Source organism: Drosophila hydei, unplaced genomic scaffold (assembly GCF_003285905.1).
Source record: "Drosophila hydei strain 15085-1641.00,03,60 unplaced genomic scaffold, DhydRS2 tig00000063-arrow-pilon, whole genome shotgun sequence".
Classification (NCBI taxonomy): domain Eukaryota; kingdom Metazoa; phylum Arthropoda; class Insecta; order Diptera; family Drosophilidae; genus Drosophila; species Drosophila hydei.
The window spans coordinates 6524531-6543446 of record NW_022045657.1 but is presented as its reverse complement, the minus strand read 5'-3'; the positions used below and the strand labels follow the sequence as shown (position 1 = coordinate 6543446).

Here is an 18916-nt window from a genome sequence, read left to right as displayed (position 1 = left end):
TATAAATAGCAAAACGATCGCCATTTACATGTCCAATTGACCATAATCAATGTCAATGTCAGTGTCATGACTTCTGGGACTATCGTTGAGCGTTAATTGTGTCTAGTGGGCATTGTGCGCAGATCGCCTCAAGCGCTGATAGCTTCTAGCTGGCCAGGATGTTTTCACCTGCGGCTGCTGGCGCATGCCCGGATTGACAATGAAGCGCAGTGGCTGCGGTCGGTCCGGCTGCTGTTGTAAATAGGCTGACATTGATCTTGTCGACTGCAATCTATTAGCAGCCTGTGGTTGTAGTTGTAGTTGCACTAGGGTTGCATCGTCGGCTGACATTGATGTCTTGACTGATTGATCGTTACCATTAATTTCATGCGTTGGCATTCTTTGCGGCCAGTTGTCGCCTTTGCCGTTGTCTTTGTCGTTGCTGTTGTCACTGTCGAACTGCAGTTTTCTCTGAAGCCTTCCCAATACGCTCGCCGGCAACTGAATTTGCTTTGCTGTCAATTGCCGCTTGCCGCGGTTCGGAAAGAATGGATCGTCGACGTTGTAAAGATCTCGCAGTTTTAGTTTTTTGCCGCGATGTGGAAAGAAGGGATCGTCCAGCTTGAAAGTATCGCGATGCTTTTTGCCGCGATTCGGATAAAATAGATCGTCATACTTGAACAGATCTTTGACTCGGTCGCGCTTGCCGCGATTCGGCACAAACGGCTCGTATCGATTCAGCAGCTCCTCCAGGTCGGGTGCACTATGCTTACGGCCTCGCGGTGGTATAAATGGATCGTCCTTTGTCTTTAGATCATCTGTAAAAAGATAAAAGAGAAACCCACAAAAAGTAGAGAGCGAAAACAGACAGAAAACAAGCAAAAAAAGGCAGCATGAGTGAGAGAGCGATAGAGAAATATGCACTTAATGCGTGCTGTAAGTGGCAGACGGCTTGCCCCATGCATTTAAAATGAAACGAAACAAGAATAGAACTGAGGAGAACTAGACTAGAGGCTGGTCCTTTTGTAATTTCAACACCCTGGTACTCGTTACGCCCAGAGAATTATGATTTATGCATGCTCACCGCCCAGTTGGTAACTCTCCTTTTGATTCTGCTTCTCGCGCCGCACCAGCACATAATGTGGCTCATCGACAATCAGCGGTGGCTCCAAGTGCCCCGATAAATTGTACTTCTTCCATAGGAACATGCCCGGATGATAGAATTCTGCGGCACTGCCGCCCAGATGCTCAGTTGAAAGCTGCGCTGGGTAGAGCAGTTGCATGGCCCAGTGCAGAAACTTGGCCAGATCCTGTTCCCCAGTGAGCAGCATGAATACCTCGTTGTTATGGTTCGGCAAGTTAATATCTTCATTGGAGTCGCTGCTATCCACGTCCAAGTATTCACTGTCATCCATGTCTAAGGCCTCATTGGGCACATTTTCATTGACGGGACCCGAGTGATCCTCCATTTTATCCAGCTGCTGTCGCATACGCGAGACGGCCTCTCTAGTTCTGTTAGGGATTGAAGGTGAGAAACTATAGTGATGTCTGTGTTAAGATTAATGAGGCATCATTTGTAGCTCGATGTCAGTTTAAGGATCGTCATTGTGCATCATTTCGGAAAACATTTTTCTTTAATAGTGCGTGGGCTGCCTAGGTTTCAATTACACGTGCACATCTCTTGCTGGGTTTTCTCTTTTTTCTCACATACAGTGCTTGTCTTAAATTGATGAACATGTTTGTGTACGTGGGCTGCCTTCAACTATAACAGCCACTCGAGCAGCTGACCCAGAAAAGCTACCAATAGGCCCCCACCCGAAATGCTATGCAGAATCGACTGTGGGCTCTGTGTTAATCTTGCTGTCATGTAGGCTCATCCAATCAATAGGCAATTCCCTTTTATAAATTGCTGTGTAAAATTACAAATTAAAGGCACAAAAACAACTGAAAGTTATGCGGGCTTAAGGCCAATTAATCGACGCATTTAACAAATCAACAAAAACACAAAATGAAGAAAACTCGAGAAATGATTAATTGTAATTTAATAGCAGCGCCCAAGACCAATCATTTTTCAACGCCGTGCTCATACAATTTTAAATATATTTAAGAGATGCTCGTGCGACTATAAAGCATACCCTATGAATATGACTCAACAGAGGCTGACAAACTCATAAGGACAATCACCATCAGGAGCTACTTTTATTCAAATACTCTATTTTGAGTTACATTTCAAAGTAAGAGGCTGCAAGCTTAAATATCATATGCTCAGCTATATTTTGGAGTCTGAAAATGCACTGAAGTATGTTTTCATAATTGAAAGTATAAGTTGTATATATATATATATATTAGCTATGAATTATATATGAAAGCAGCTCAGTGGGTGAGTATAGAGTTTACGAATTAAGAATAATTATTATGACCACAATAACATTTCATGGGCAGACTCCAATTGTCTCACTTCCCACAGACTGGCCAGAGGGGAGACAGACTCCCTTTCAGCTTTTAAGCTGAATGAAAAGTGAAACTTAATGCACGTTGCAACTTTTCGTTTTGTTTTCGTTTCGTTTTCGTTTTGGGGCCAATGCATTTGCTGACAGTTGTTGTTTCGCGAAAAATTTATAAAATAAATCAACATATGTTTGCGCTGCGGCGTGGCAGAAACAAAACTCCGATCGTCGAACTGATTTTTTCACGCCCATTAATTGGTTTTGCGTGTTTTCGGCCGACAGCCAAATTGTCGACGATTTGTTGCTCTTATTGTTGACTTTTTAAATTGCGATTAAAAACCTGGCGCCCAGGTCCCGTAGTCAAAGGCTTAACCCGAACCCCGAACCCCGAACTCAAGCTTAACTTTAGGCCCGAGACACTTGATAAATTGGAGACCGCCTTTAATTGGCTCACAAACGACATGAACTGATTCGAGAAAGTTTTTTTTTTTGGCACTTTCTGGGGTCACCTTGAACCCGTTGCCCAACGGCTTGCCACCCAGAAAGACAGAGTCCTTCACTCACCTGACTGCTACCAAGGCGCGATTGTACTCCCGTGGACAATTGCTGTTTGCCAGACAGCGCCTGGCCCAGAATTTCTGCAGCGCGGGCGTGGCATACTGCAGTCCAAGTCCCAGGCTATGCTGCGGTGCAATTTCCTGCGGCGCTGATTGCTGTCGTGCCGCTAAATCATAACCCTCGCTCAGTGCTTTTCGATTAAAATCCGTCGGCCGCGGTTGCTGCTCTACTTCTACTTCCATGCGCCCGATGTCGCTGTCGTTGTGGTCTTCGTCGTTGTAGAGCAAAATGTGTTTGCCAGCAGCGGATGCGGACTCCTTACTGTGCAGCATATCGAGCGATGGATCGATGCCCCCGTCAAACAGGACGCGTGCATCCTTTTTCCAGCGCGGTTGCTCGTGCAGATTTTGCTGGTGCTGCTCCCGCTGCTGTTGCTGGGGCTGTTGCAGCTGTCTCAAGGCCACCACCTCCGTTGCCGCGATAAGCGATGGTGGCAAAGATAAGACCACATTGCCTTGGCCGTTGTTGGCAAAGCCACCGCTGCAATAAATCGCCAGGCAGACACAGAGCCAAGCGAGCGTGAGCCTCATGCTGTCTGTAGCGCAAGCGTCTGCGGCTGTAGCTCAGGCTGTGGCTGTGGCTGTTGGTTTGAAGTCTGCCTCTGGCCTGGCTCGATCGGAATGGCTGTTCCAATTTTGCCTCGTGTCGGGCACTTTGATGCAGCGACTGCTGTGTTCTGCTCCTAGAAACTGAAAGTGGCTGCACAGCAACTTCACTTTTTATAGCCGCCAAGACGCTGGCTGGCCAGCAGTCCAGTCCGCACATTGAGTTTTGGGAATACGCTCTGGACCCTTGACGCATATGTGGGCATTGTTTGCTTGACGCATTGCACCGTGAAATTAAATGCCGAAATGCTAGTGGGAAATATGAATGTAGCCACCAGAGATGTTTCAAACTGAATCAAGATATTATATGTTACACATTTCTATGCCCTAGCCGTAGCTGAGCTGTGTATTGTGTGGGCCAATAAGGAGTGTATCCAGGCTCGTTATGGTATTTTCTTTTGTATCGTGTTGTGGGCGGCAAAGCAAACCGTTATTTTTCTGTTTGCTGATTGTTCAGCTCTATTGGGGCATGGGAAAGGTTTCTGGAGCAGCCAGGTCTTTGCACAAATTAGCTGACAACTTCTCACACGAGCAGGACAAATGAGGCAGCGGCTCTGCCAAAACATTCCCAGCGATAGCATCTCTGGCGAAGACCAAGCGGCCATGGCTGGGGCTGCCTTAGACTCTGCAAGGCGGCGCTTTCTTTCAAGGCACAGCCAATAGATGGGCTCTACCTTTGAGAATTTATTACTTGCTAATGCTCGATCGCATTTGTCTGCAGCAAGGGCTGCTGGGGCTGCAGCAACAGCACAAACACAATTGTTGAGTAATGAGCTCGGCACGTTATTAATGTCACTGGGCCTGGTGCTGCGGCCAGTTCTCGTTCGCGTTCCCGTTCCCGTTCCCGTTCTCGTTCTCGTTCTCGTGCTGGAGCAGCTCTTTTGTATCTTAGGGCCACGTTTTTTAATTAAGTAATTCGCTGACTTTGTTAGCCCTGTGGGTCATCGGTCTGATCTTCTTTAGAAACGGCTGCTGTTTTTTGTTGTAGCTTTTTGTTTAATCTGGCTAACAAATTGCTTCATTTCAATTTATTTGCATTTGTTGTTGCCTCGTCTGCTGCTGCTGCTGCTGCTGCACGTCTTGGCTGTTGTTTTGTGTGGCACAGCTGTAGTTGTTGTTGCCTGCAGTTCGTGGCTGCAGCTTTCTGTGATCTCTACTTGAAAAACCTTTTTTGTGCCTTTGCGGTCGTGTTCTAATTTATTTGTCTTTGATTGTGCCCATGTCTCTGTGGCCCAGAGTTGCAGAGTCAATGTGAGTAATGTCTGATCGTGTCTTTGCTTTCTGTCTTTCTCCCTATCTCTGTCTGTTCCATTCTCTCGCTCTATTTGTTGCGCAAATTAAGCAAACATACATCATAGCTCGACCCATTAGAATCTGGCGCTCTGGGCGCAGCGCGATTTATAGAGAAGCCGCTACCGATATATGCCTTGCCTTTGATATATGTGCGCAATTAGAGCGCTAATCAAAACCAATCGCGGCCAGCAGCGCTCTGAATTTATGTGCAACTGCAACTAACAACTCGTATTCTAATTGCAGCTGGAAATCAACGAGGTCTTTGAGTTACGCAAGGCGCAGCGCTTACAACAGCAACTGCAGGAGCAACTCGAGGCAGTGCGACAGGCAGCAGCAGCAGCCAAGCAGCTTGATGAATTGTCGCGTTCTACGGAATCTGATAGCGGCTTTGACAGCAGCAGCACAACAGCAACTGCAACAGCAGCAACAGCAACATCCACCACAGCGGCACTAGCAGGCAACAGCAAACCAGTGACAACTAAACTAAGAGCCCTGCCGCCGCCACCGCTGAGCCCAGGTACAGCCTCCAGTCGTCGGACTGAGACTGAGACACCGCCGCCTGTCGCTGCCCAGCCGGATGATGTGAACATTTGGGCAAACAAATTTCTACGTGATTTGGACAATCTGATGGGTGGCGATAAGCTGCCGCCGCATCTGGCATCCATTGCAGGCGCAGGGTCAGATTCGGCCTCATCCAGCAGTTCGCCCACGTCCAGGACAGCGCCCATGTTGCTCTCAGCAGCAGCCAGCGCAGCCCTGCAGAGCCGCTTTGGCAAGAACGCTATTGTCAGCAACGAACAGCAGCAGCAGCAAAATGGACTCGTCTTGAAACCGGAGAAGCATGTAAGTTAAATGCAATCATAAATTCTCACACTGAGATTTCATAATCTGAAATCACTTATATTCCCTTGTAATCTCTCGCACGATTTCAACATGAGGCAAGCCCAACATATTTTATGTGGGTTAGATAAAAAGCGCTTAAAACAAAGGCATTTAATCTAAAGTCAAACAATGTTGTCCACACATAACGCGAACAATCCACTTCCCCCCCTTGCCATTCGCTGGCTCTCTTTTGAAACACTCCGGCACGAGCATATTCCCTAACAAAAAAAATGTAAAAATTGCCTCTCGAGAACTGCCGCCATATGTGCCATATGCTGTACCCCGCGACGCTGCCGGATGCGCAAGTGAAGCGCGTGAAATTTATGAGCAGCATTGGTGCAGGCGGCAAGAGCATGGCAGGGGCAGGGGCAGGGGCAGGCGCAGGGTGCAGAGAGCAGTGATAGACAGTCACTTCCAGACTGCCACTTGAATGAGTTAAACTTTGAACTGTTGAAAAGATAGGGAAAATATATGAAAAATAAAACAGAAGCCAGTTTTACGACTACCAGTTGCATTTTGGGCTGCAATGAAGAAAACTCGATGAGATGCAGCGCAATAAAATGTGTAATAAAATTAAGCTAATTAGTGAATAATTTACGAAGCAACCCTCGTTGAGTGGCAGCCCAGAAAATATTCCTGAGTCATATTTAAACATAGTTGAACGCAAAAGTAAATTAATTTAACTGAACTGATGCAACTGCAGCTCTTGCAACTCTCCTAGGCTAAATCACAGCTCGGCTGCGGTCACAACACGTACACACACAGGCAGGGAGAGAGAGAGAGAGAGATTTAGATGCAGAGGCAGACGCAGAGGCAAAGGTTCAATCCACACTCACTCTATGACCCATATAATCCAGACATAAACCATAAACCAAAGCCCAGAAACCCAGGCAACTTGTTAGCTGTCTCGGGCTTATCATATCAAATGGATCTAATTAAAACATTTATAAGCCCAAGCAGCTCATAAACGGCACTGAGTTTGTGGTCTCTTGTTGGCTGTCGTCTGTTGCCTGTTGATAGTTGCATATGCTTAGCATACATTTCGCTCTGAACTGGCTGTGATTATCTGTGGAAAAACCTTATAAAGGCTGCTGCTGCGGCAGCAACAGCAACAACAACAACAAAAGCAACGGCAACAAATATTAATTTTCAAAACGCGTGCCAGTGGAAAAACACACCAAAATACCACAAAACCCAATAAATAATACACACAAGAAGTATTTTAGCTAAGTGGGCCACTACTACGAGATACCCTGTATCTTTGCTATCACATAAATTATATATTATGCATAGCAGCGAAGATGGATGGATAGGTGTGGCTTTCAATACCCAGCTTGAGCCATTTAAAGTGATTACAGGGTATGCAAGACGGAAAAAATAAAGCAAAACCACGTAGACTTAGAGTTGACACGACTCACGTTGCTGTTGTGGGCCACAAAATTTGAAAAGCGAGCTGGGTAAATTTCCATCAATCGTTAAACTGCAGAGGCGCAAGGAGCACATGATGCCATGCCATATACTACATAGATTCTATATATACTTTATAATTTCTGTGCTAATGATATGCATGGCTGCATACCCTTTCTACTACTGATTATCTCTATTTCTGTCTCCGTCTGCTGCTTGGCCCGACCTTTATTTTAAGCACAACAGGAAACTGATGTCGAGTCTGCTCTGTTTTGTTAAATATTCCATGACATGCATGAGAAATTTTGGCACAAATTCAGGCCCGATCCCAATGTTAAAAGCATAATCTGTTGCCAAGCTGCAGCAGCTGTGTGGAATTGATTTCCTTTAGAAATTGCAACAGGGTATGTGGGCGCTTGTTTGACATTTCGCAGTTGCTCCTGCTGACGCTGTTTCTGTCTCGGTTGCTGTTGCTTTTCCCAAAATGTAGGCAGTCGAGCTGTCATATTTCACAGTAATCGCTCAAGTAAAAGTGCCAATTAAAAACGCTTAAGCTCGAAACCTGTAGTAAGCACTAATTAACGCCGAGAATGTGGTTCGCTTCTCAGACGGTCAGACTGAGTCAGTCAGTTGGTTAGTCAGTCAGAGCGCTGGCTTGATTTATAGGCTACCAATAGCTGTATAAATCAGAGACGGCATACAGCAAGCGGCAACCTTATCGAGGACACAAGTGCGTGCGTTGTTTGCAAAAGAGACCCAAAGTGCCTCCGAAAACGACCCAAGAGAACAGACTGTCAACGAAAGTAAAGCAAAAACAGATGTTTTTCTTTCGAAAGGTGGGCCAGTGAATTGGGTCAATACGCCGCCCGGCGGCAGATACTCAAACACAAATCAAGACGCTTACACTGCAGCCGAGCACTTCACTTCACTCCTGGCCAGCTGTCAGCACTATGGAACTGTAGCTGACTGCGGGCTGCTGGCTGCTGGCTGCTTGCTGCTGTGCCAGACCAAGTGGAACCCAACGCCCCAATTTAGTTGCCCTTGTGATGTTTATGAGGCGCGCTCAGATTGCTGCGAAAGTGAATCTTCGCATGTGTGGCATGCAGCGCAATGCAATCCGCGCTTAATGATGACGAGCCATGCAGATGGGTAGTTGGACAGAATGGGCATTCGCAGCAAACACAAAGGCCGCGCGCTCACAAAAAGCTTTTCACGCATCGCAGCCAGCAACGCGAAATGTGTGCAACGTTGTTGCAATTCGCTGCTGCTGCAGCATAAATGGACCGCGGACATTGGACAGTTTTGACTTAAGTAGAACTTGCAAATCACTGCAAGGCAAACAAACATGACGAGCAACAGTTGCTGGCAAAGAAGGCGAGAGGCAGCGCTTGTTGCTTAGGCCTTGCCGTAAAACGATGGGCTGGCCAGGCGTTTAAGTGTTTTGATTTGATAATTATTATCAGAGAGCATGCGTGACCGCAGGCGGGTAGAGGCATGTCCAATCGATTTGCGATTGTCTGGACAGGCTCGTACCGCATATTGACAGGGCTGGGTGCGGAGCTGAAAACAGGGCCTTCTTTCTGGGTCATACATCAATAAATGTGGAACGCTGAGGCTTTGCCTGCATTGCATTTGTCATTAAATTTTGTATATATTGAAAGCAGTAAACGTGTACACAAATTTGTCTCCCTCTCACTCACGCTCTCTCTCTCTCTCTCTCTTGCTGACTCTCTCAAGATTTCTCTCTTAGACTTTTATGATCAATTAGTGGCATTTACAGTTGCCTATTTTCAATGCATTGTGGCCAGATAACCCCTTTAGGGCCATTTGACAATATTTTATTGTGTCATTTTGTGTTCATTTTATTGCAGTTTTCATTAACCGAAGAAAACATTTGATTTGAGTGCGTCGCGTTGTCAGTTTGTTGTGAGAAATGTTCACATTTTATTGCATTTAAATTGGCTTTTGGCAGTGTTTCGGATATCGAATAACGAATTCTAATGCAATGGAAATAAAACTGATTTTCCTTGTCACTCGCCCCAATCATAAAAGGCTTCCATTTCAATCACAGCAAAATTTCCAAATCGAATATATGTAATAGAGCGATAGTCGGCTTGTAGAGGAACATATGTTAAACAAGTTCAACTTGGCTCCATAATTGAGAATTTTGTTTGTATTGATAAAATCACTAAATGCCCATGGAGCGAACTCCGACGACATTTAGATTGTCTGTATCAATAAAAATACGTTGAAACTATAAGTTTTATTAGTGCCATGGCTTGATGCAGTTTTCGATCTAATATTCGGAGCTGGCGCTGGAATTGAAACTGAAACTGGAGCCGAGGCCTGGCGCCTACCTGGCTATACATAGTCATGTGTAAATGCCCATAAAAGCCACGGCGGATGGCCGACCAATTAATGCGTCGCCAGCGAGAGTTGGCGGCTCATTAGCACGCAGTTGGCTGATACGCCATTGGGCATTGGTATCGTCGTCGACATCGATATTGAGCGTTATTAATAATTCATAGGAGCTGTTTTACACAGACTGCATTCGCTTTGCTACTCCATAATGCATTACAAATTTCGATTGCAGCAACTGCAACCGCAACAGTTGCCATATTCCCTAAGGATTTACTTACATTCATGCCTGTGGCCAGGTACTCTGGCCGCATCCTGTCTGTTCACAATTACATTATGAAATTTGTGGAAAAGCCTGGGCATAATCTCATTCAATCCAATTAAAAGTATTTTAGTTTTGTTCAATCAAAAATCAATTGAAACAATTATACAACAGCATCCAATTAAATTAGTTTCAACATTTCGATTTTAAGCTCGAGCTCATATTTTACGGTCATCAATTTCGAGTTGCAACTCTTGCATATTTGCAACAGAAGTTTATTTGATGCTTTCATCCGAGTCGAAGCGCAAAAGTAACAGTCTGATACACTAAATTTGTCTGCCATTTTCAACCGTATGCTCTGGGTTCTCCCTTCATATTCCTGTTACAGTTTTCAGTTTTACCAGGCTCGTTAGCCACTTTGTTGCTGTTACAGTTTCGGAGCAAAAAGCCCCAAGGAGCTGAGAGTGGTCGCGTCAGCAGCAGTAACTGCAACAACGACGGTAGCACAGAAACGGCAACCTGCTATGGATTTTTTTATCATACTCTCATGTTTTAAGCCAAGCCACACACACACACACACACACACACACACACACACTAGCATTGGCATTTTTTGCCAATAAATCATATAAATCAATTTCCGCCTGTTGCTGCTTTTAAAATGAATTTTCACTGGCTGTCGTCCACGTTGGCAGCCAAGTAAAAAGCAAATTGTCAATCGCTTGCCAAAGGCTTGTAAATCGAATTGACATAACGAACTTAACGAATGCACCACGGTCACCACCCCTTTTGGCCAGCAAACGAGCGGTGACAGGCACAGGTGACTGGTTACGCTGGATACTCTGCATAGTTCGTGGAAGGCTGCCAGCTATCAGCTGTGGCACATAAATCATAAACCCAACAATAGCAAATTTTTCTACACTATAAAAAGCTGACCAAGGGGGACTTGCGTGTCGGCCACTTGAAATGGCTTTCAGCAGATTCCACTGAAAACTAACTGCAGCACAGCGCTCAGTTTCTTTCTGGCGATTTGCATAAAATACAAATTCTGATTGTATTCGTACTTGGCCAAAGCCACTTGACAACGCTCAAAAATACCATTGATATTTCCTTTGGCATTGTTTTTATGCGCATGCTGTCTTCTGGCATGGTCGAAACGTGAAAACGCGTTGGTCCAGGCAGCAGGCGGCAGGCAGCAGCTTCAGGCCTCCTGCTATCCAGTCTATGGACTACAGCCCCATCGCGAAGCCAAGCTCATTATGCATTCAAGGTCCTTCGCTTAAAGGTTGAGGTTGCGGCCCCTCGAATCTGTCAGCACTGTGTTGTGTCGACTTTTCTATATTAAACCTGACTGACTATATTTTAATACGTTACTTCCCTTCTTGACTCTCTTGCTCACTCTCTCTCTCTCTCTCTCTCTCTGTTTCTATCTCTCCCTCTTCCTCTGGCAGGCAACCATTCCACTGCAATCGTTCAACCTTGATTGCGGACGCAGCGAAGTCGCCGCCAAGCCGAGCATTGCCTACATGCGAACACTGTCGGCGCCGGGCGGCCATGGCACGGCACCAAGAGCTGCGGCGAGTGCGCAGAGCCAGCGCAAGAGTCTGGCGGTGTTCGCAGCTAATGGACTAGCAGAGCCGTCGACTGCGGCAGCGACGTCAGCAACTCATAAGCTGACAAATTTCCAAAGTGCATTGAAAATCGAAGAGCGAACGGCGGCAACAGGTGAGGCAGCCGCTACTGCGACCACCATGGACGATTTAAAATCTAGGCGACAGCGTCTATTCACCGGCTTGGACATGGAAACGGCTTCCATGTCCATGCCAAAACGGGTGGGCATTAATCATGCAGCAGCCGCGACGTCGCCAACGTTGACGAGCAGAAATGTTATAACCCCGCCACCAGCAAAGCCAGGAGCAGCCGGCGGGGCAACGGCAACAGCAACAAGTGGAACACAGCTGACCTCTGGGAAAGGCGCCGCCACGCCTGGCTATCTGGTGGATGTGACCAAAAAAGGCTCCACCTCAACACTATGGACTTCGGAGGAGTCCATACTGCGCAGCGTTGGCGCCGTCGATGAAGACAACAAGTGAGTAGCTAATGGAGTCATTACATCTTCGTTCAGTATTAATATGTCAACTTTTCTAACCTGCCTGCTCACAGCTCCACTTCGTCGTCTTCGGCCTGTGAGGAGGCTGCCGGTGTGCTGAGTTCTGGCAAGTCCGGCATATCACTCGACTCCTCGGGACTGGACAACGACAACAACGAGAGCGGCATTGGCACGGCTACGCCGCCCAAAGACATGTCCTACTGGAAGAGCCACCATCTGCAGCACCATCATTCACATCATCACCATAGGACTGGAGGCAGTGCGCCCGATAATGAGTCTGTTAGCAGCCTGGAAGCGTTGCGCAAAATGAAATTCCAAAAGAGTGGCTCTGTGGCCTCGTCCGATGATCCCGATCTGCTTGAGGTGCTCAGCCTGTGCGGCAGTGGGGGCGAGGCTGCCAACGAGTCTCAGGACGACATGCTAGACGAGCAGACAGTCAAACAATTACCAGCCAAAGCGTCTGCCTCCGAATATGACGAGTGCCAGGATGAGTTCGAGCTGGCGCAGCATTACTGCGACTGTGACTGCACCGACGGCGATGCGAGCAGTGCCAGTGGCGGCACTGCCTCGATAGCCACGCCGGTTGTGCTACGTCGCAAGTACAGTGCTGCGCCGCCCATTATGGTGCCGATGCCCTGCATGCCCAGACGCAACCAGCGCAGCCTCTCACTGGACCATCATCATCAGCAACATCAGCTGCTGCTGCAGCCCCGCAAGCTGCTGCCGCGCCACAATCACAAGGAGCGCGGTCAGTTGTCATTGGCGCTGCGCCAGGAACCCTTCCAGTCGTTGCTCTCGCCCACGGCCACAACGGTCACGCATCTACATCATTTTGTGGAGCTTCCTTCGCCCAGCAGCGCCTCGTTGCACAGCGACACTGGCGGCATTCAGGAACTGACCACCAAATCGAACTCAGCACCGCTGCTGCTCAAGGAGCGTGAGCGGAGTCGTCGCTGCGATGATTTTGCCGCACAGCATTTGGTTAGTATCGAGGGCAGTCAGAACAGAAACTAGTTGATAGACATGCACTTGGCAGCTAAAAAACTGAACAGCAAAGTTCAGCCAAAATTAAATTCACTCAAGTCTAGTAACAGGCAAATACTAAGATACTAAGATATAAGATTCTTATACATATCATATAATACCTTCTGCTCTTATTGCTAGCAAAATCTTTAACGTAAAATTAGATAGATTTGCACTGTGAACGAATTATTTACCGAGCAGCCCTCGCGCAAACTTGATCAGCAGACATTAATATATTCCTTTTTTTATTTTCTTCATCTACCCCACAGACGCTGCGCTATTCTCGTTCACAGAGTGATCGCTATTTAGCAGGTGAGTGGCTGGCAACGAGTTTTTGTTTAGCTTTAAAAGTATCTGTGCACTAAATGAGTTATTTAAATGGTCTGGCCGAGGCCAAGATCAAGATCCAGACCAAGATCAAGGGCGAGGACGAGGCCGGCCATCAAGTTAGGGGGCTCGTTGATTTGATGTGCTGGTGGTCCTGCCAGCCAATTAGCGGCCTGTTATTAAGCGTGAGTGGTTTATAATAACAGTGAAGAGTACATTTCATAATCTCTATAATTATGACCAAATATTTCCCAGCCAGTCCTAAATATACAAAACAGAGTCGGCGCTCTATGCGTCAGACTTAACTTTCGATTTCAGTCAGTTAGCATAATTTGATTTTCGCAGCAAACAATTGAAGGCAATCACTGCCAGCGCCCGATTGCGACAGCTTTAAGGACGGGGCAGCTGTCATTTAAATTACTTTCATGTTCTTTGGCCAGCACCAGCAATAGCCACAGCAACGAGAGGGCGGCCAGCCGCAGCTCTTTTGCCAATTTCCAGCACTTCCGTCAACACTCCAACACAAATGGCGAGCCGAAAATGACTGTCAATCTGTCAATGTGCATGCGGCGATTGGCCAACACACAAATAGTAGACACTCAAGCAAACACACACACACACACAAACACACACACGCGCACATATATTCGATTTCATCTGCATTGTGCCTCGCCAGTGAATGGCGTGGTGCTGGTGGGTGGGTGGTGCCAAAACTGGCATATAAATGAACTTAAATTGAATCAGCAGCAAAGTGCTCGCAGTCAGCTGAACGGCTTTAGCTGAGCCAACGCTATCAGAGTAACAGCAGCATCCAAGGGATGACGTCATTCAGGAGGTGCCACTTCATGGTGGTTGCACGTAGCTTGGCTGAACTATCCGGTCGTTTTTTTGTTTGCTCTCTACATGACGTCATTAGAGTGACGTCCACATTGGCCACATGCAAAGGTCAGCTTGTTTCTCAGCGGTGCCAATGCCGTGGCCTTTAGCATCGCTTGTATTTATATTGCTAATATCGTATTATGGCCATTTACTCATTGCCATGTGACACTCGTTCCATTTATAATACGCTGGGACCTGATGTTAAGGCTGAGACGCTGGCATGGGATTGGGCGTGGCCATGGGCATGGTCCTCAGAATTGAGATTGAGGCTGGGCCGGTAGCATTTGTTGTGCTCATCGTTTCATAACGGAAGCTGGCGCTTTTCTTGTTGCTTTCATTGCTGTTTATTTTGTTGAAAAGATTAACACGCAGTATTTCATGATTTATATCGCATATTGCACACATAAAAATTACCAGCATTTATTTTATTTTATTTATCTTGCTCATCGTCATCGCGTAAATGCTTCGAGATATACATAGACTCCCGTCAGTAGTCTATATGCACACACATCTGAGCATGTGTCAATGTCGTGTTTGTTCTACGCGCCTTGTCACGCCCATAACGAAATGCAATTAATTGGAAAAATGACTCCTGTGATTTGCTCAGATTTCGAAAGCAATTTGTTCTTTGAACTATTTGCCAGCTCAGTGGAAGCCAATCAAAGTAGAAAATGCAAATTGCAAAATGCATTTAACTTAACATAAATATTCCAATGCTCCAGTGCACAGAAAACATAAAAAAGAAGAAAAATATAATACTAAAGTTTAACCTTCAGCAACTAACTATGCCAGCGGCCACTAAGCAGCAACAAGCATCCCGCCCCCTTGGGCCGCCTACCTGTAAGCAACAGGTGCGGTTGGCCATCGACTCGAAACTTTCACAGCCCATCTCACAATTCATATGGCCATAAAAAGCAACTACTTGAAACAAAAGCTGTCAGAGTCTATAGAAACAGAATTGGCTCTGTGTGTGTGTATAGGTGTGTGGGTGTGTGTGTCCTTTCAATAAACATTGAAATGAAATAAGCATCATCAACAACGCACAACATGACAGTGGCTATTCATTTATTTATTTATTTGTTTGGTTTGTTAGAGCCAAGGGCCGCAAAGCATGTTTTTCGAGAAAAATAACCAGAGAATAACAGAAAAAAATAATAACAATAAATGATTATGGCACTGATAGATCTGCATGGTAAGGGCATCACAAGCAGCTCTAACACAGCAGCCATCATAAGGAACAAGAAAAGCCACAGCAGCCACCATCACACACAGCCAGCCAGCAGCAGCAACATTGCTCATACGTCCCGTTGCTCACTTAGCATTTTATGCGGTCGCCTCGACTCGACTCGTCTCGTCTCTGTTCGGCTAGCATCGGGCATCGGGCACGGACACTGCTCGGCTCAGCCATTTTGCTTGGTTCGCGGGCAAAATTATTAGTGCTCTTACAGGCGCCGTGCACGGTAGACGCATTCGTGACCGCATCGGCATCGAGTCTGGGGCAGGCAACGGGAACGCGTCGACGCCAGCGACTCAATAGCTGTGTAACGGGTTAAAGGTGCAACGGTCTGCCGATAACACAAAATATCACAAAAGAACAACAACAGCCGTGTACTGTACTCTGCAGTGCAGTGTGCACAGTGCGTAGGCATTTTGTACGTGCAAGTGTCAGAATGAGATTGAAAAAGAAACTTTGGTTTGAGTGCGTGTAAAACCCACACATAGACAGAGTTTTGGGCTTTTTGATTGCCGCTAACTTTTTCGCGTGGTTCGTTAGCAAAGAGTGACTTTAGCAAAACGGCGCTGCCCACTCTAGTCAAAATGCAGCGCCGGATGTCCGTATCGATACGGGAGTACAAGTTCTTTAGGAGCTTCTCCCAAAAGTTCGAGAATTGGCCCAAGCGCAAGGCCGAGGCACTGTGGCGCAAAATGCGAGAGCGCAAAATCGCAGGTGAGCACTTTCAGATGATCGAACAAAATGTACACTCTCGCCGAATCCCAAGGGCAGAAATTATTAAATCTGAACTCGTATCGATTCTACGCGAACAAGCGGAGAGTACCAGAGCTATGTATGGACGCGTGCCGCTTGCTGTTTATTGTTTTTCCACACCCAATTAAGAGGCTACCCCGCCAACTATTTTAGGAGCCAAGTGTGGCTATTTTCAGCTGGACCGCACCAGCAGCAGCACCAGCACAGCCTGTATCTATCAATCGACGCGGCACGGCGCACATTTAATCGAATTATTCATTGCATTATTAAGCTATGTCAGTGTCTATGGAAATAAAATAGGAAAATGGAATAGGGCTGCAACAAGTTGCCCCAGCAAATGGTCAGTCTGTCATTTACATTTGCTCCACAGCTGGCCATTGCTGCCAGCCAGTATGTCAGCCGGCTTGTTAGTCTCTCAGTCGGTTTGGCAGTCTGCCCCAGTGGCACTCAAAACCCCATCATCATTTGCGCCACGATTTCGCTTTTTTACACCCAAGTGAAATTGCGTGCCAGTCAAGCGAGGCGATTCATTCAAATAAAGAAAACTGTTTGCATGTAGTAATAAATGAGAAAAATTATTATACAATTAATATGTACATACTATACGAGTACATATATATGTATATATATATATATATATATATGTATATGTGAGTGTGTGTGCGAGTATAAATAAAATAAATAAAATAAATAATGAGCACCTGCCGCCATGGTCCATGCCCCCAAAAACTTATTCCATGCCGTTGTACATATAGCAAAGAGTCCAATATCATTTGCTGCAAACGTTACTGGAATCGCATGATTTGTCTCAGGCTGAATTGATTGGGCAATCCGCAAACTGCCATGAATGATGAAGGCCCCTAAGTACCAAACATACATGAATAAGCTTGAACATGATTCTTATGGAATACAATTATAATATAATAAGTAGGAGCTCTATAGGAACTATATATAGGTATATATCTATTATTTCCAAATGAAGATTTCAAGCGGTGATAAATTATCCACGATTTAGTCGCGCTTTAAAACAAAGTTCGCTCATTATTTTTCTGTAATCAAGCTCTTAAAAACATAATTGATTCTTGTATTCAATAAATAATTTCAGTTCAATTCAGTACTTAGCCATATACCCTCAAAGGCTATAAAACAGCTTAACCTGTAGCAAATGATTTTGTTTTGATTGTCATATTCAAATTATGTATTCAAATTATGTTTTGCACAATCTGCTTAAAGCTTCGTTGAGAGTGGTGTTTAACTCACATGGATTTTTCTTAACCCATTTCGTATTATAACAATAAAACGCATAAATTTTCCGCCGGCTGCCCATGCTGTACTCCTCTTCAGGCAATTGGCCTGCTCGTGTGCGTTTGTTTTATTTTCGGTTTCTTTTCAAATGTAATTATTTTTATATGCGAATATTTTTATTCTGTTCGGGCCATGTTTTTGTTGTTTTTTGTGTGTATTCATTTTTGGTAGCCAAACAACGGCAAGTTGGCTGAATTAAATTTATTGTATGCGGGCGAGATTGGATGGTGATGTGGAGTGGCGGGGCGACAGGGGTGGACGACCGCCCGCTCGACCGCTCAGCAGGAAATTTGCGGCGTATAATACGCTGACATTAAAAACGAATTAAAAGCTCAATGATCTGTTATTTCTGTTGGCACATATCAAAGCAGGTGGAGCAGCAGTGCGGTGGGGTAAGGTAGACAACTTTAGTTGAATACAGTATCTAAAGACGTTGGCGGTAGCGATGGTTAAGCCGCTTTGATGCGTGCTTCGAGCTAATTTCAAGTCAAGTATTTGGTCCAACAAGCACAGCATGGCTCATCGTCAAGTTTGCCGCAAATTGAACTGACAGCCTGCCACTTGTTGCAGCCAGTCCCTGAGCGCAACTTATTTACTGGCCCTGGCACGCGCACGGTTTGCAGCTGTCTTGACTACCGTTGGCTGTACCTTGTGTACACATTTATAAATAGCTTGATCCTTAGCTAGCCAGCCGAAGGTGCCTTTCATGTGGCCAATGAAGAGGAAATGCTTGCAAATAGTCCTTTGTCTTACAGTTTACTGTCTATGTATATTTAGCAGGCTAAATTGTATTTTCGGATGCGGTTGAAGCCTTTAAGGAACTCAATTTGCAGAAGAGTATCTGAAAATTTAAGGAAGCCTTGGGGCAAGTGTCTTTTCCTCATTTATTTCCGGTCTTTTGTTTTTATTTGTCAAGAATTTTGTAATTAATTAAAAATTGCAAAGCTTTTTGCTTCAGTGGCTAATCTTGCAGTCGGCAACAACAACAACTGCATTGTGTTGCATGCGTCATTTGCTGTCACTTTTGAGTAAAATTTATGTTGCAAATGACAGTTAAGTGTTTGGTCTACGTCTTAGACAAAGTCTTTGTAGATGCCTCTGTGTGTGTATGTGTGGGTGTGCGTGTCATAGTGTTTTGCCAACGGACATCAACGCCACGATGCAAAGCAATTAATTAATAGCAAACACCTACATCAAAGCGAATGCATCCGATAATTGAACATTTTGCATTTAGAGGAAGTATTTTTACCATAATGGATTCGCTTGCATTTAGCATATACATTTGCGCATAAGTCAAAATCATTGACTGATTTGGCCATAACAACGCAAATTGCTCTTAACAGCCGTGCCTGCAGCTCCTGGGGCAATTCAATTAGCTATAAAATAACGGCATAAACGACCAGACAAACGCCACTCGGCGAGCATTTAGCGGAA

General features: G+C 45.7%; 2 protein-coding genes across 5 annotated transcripts in view; one reads left to right on the top strand and one right to left on the bottom strand.

Annotated features, from left to right (window-relative positions):
* The window catches only part of LOC111601530, a 95462-nt gene that overhangs the window by 62191 nt on the left and 14355 nt on the right, over window positions 1-18916 (top strand). For all 4 annotated transcript variants that reach the window (XM_023318159.2, XM_023318161.2, XM_023318160.2 and 1 more), the window contains 4 exons: window positions 5186-5785; window positions 11303-11940; window positions 12015-12942; window positions 13254-13296. In XM_023318159.2, the coding sequence (XP_023173927.2) occupies window positions 5186-5785; window positions 11303-11940; window positions 12015-12942; window positions 13254-13296 (2209 nt within the window). The remainder of the gene's footprint in view (window positions 1-5185; window positions 5786-11302; window positions 11941-12014; window positions 12943-13253; window positions 13297-18916) is intronic.
* Window positions 103-3694, bottom strand: LOC111601539. Its single transcript, XM_023318173.2, has 3 exons — window positions 2991-3694; window positions 1064-1491; window positions 103-797 (listed from the first exon to the last, which is right to left on the bottom strand). Exons 1-3 carry the CDS (start codon window positions 3572-3574, stop codon window positions 103-105), a joined length of 1707 nt encoding a protein of 568 aa, XP_023173941.2. The 5' UTR covers window positions 3575-3694.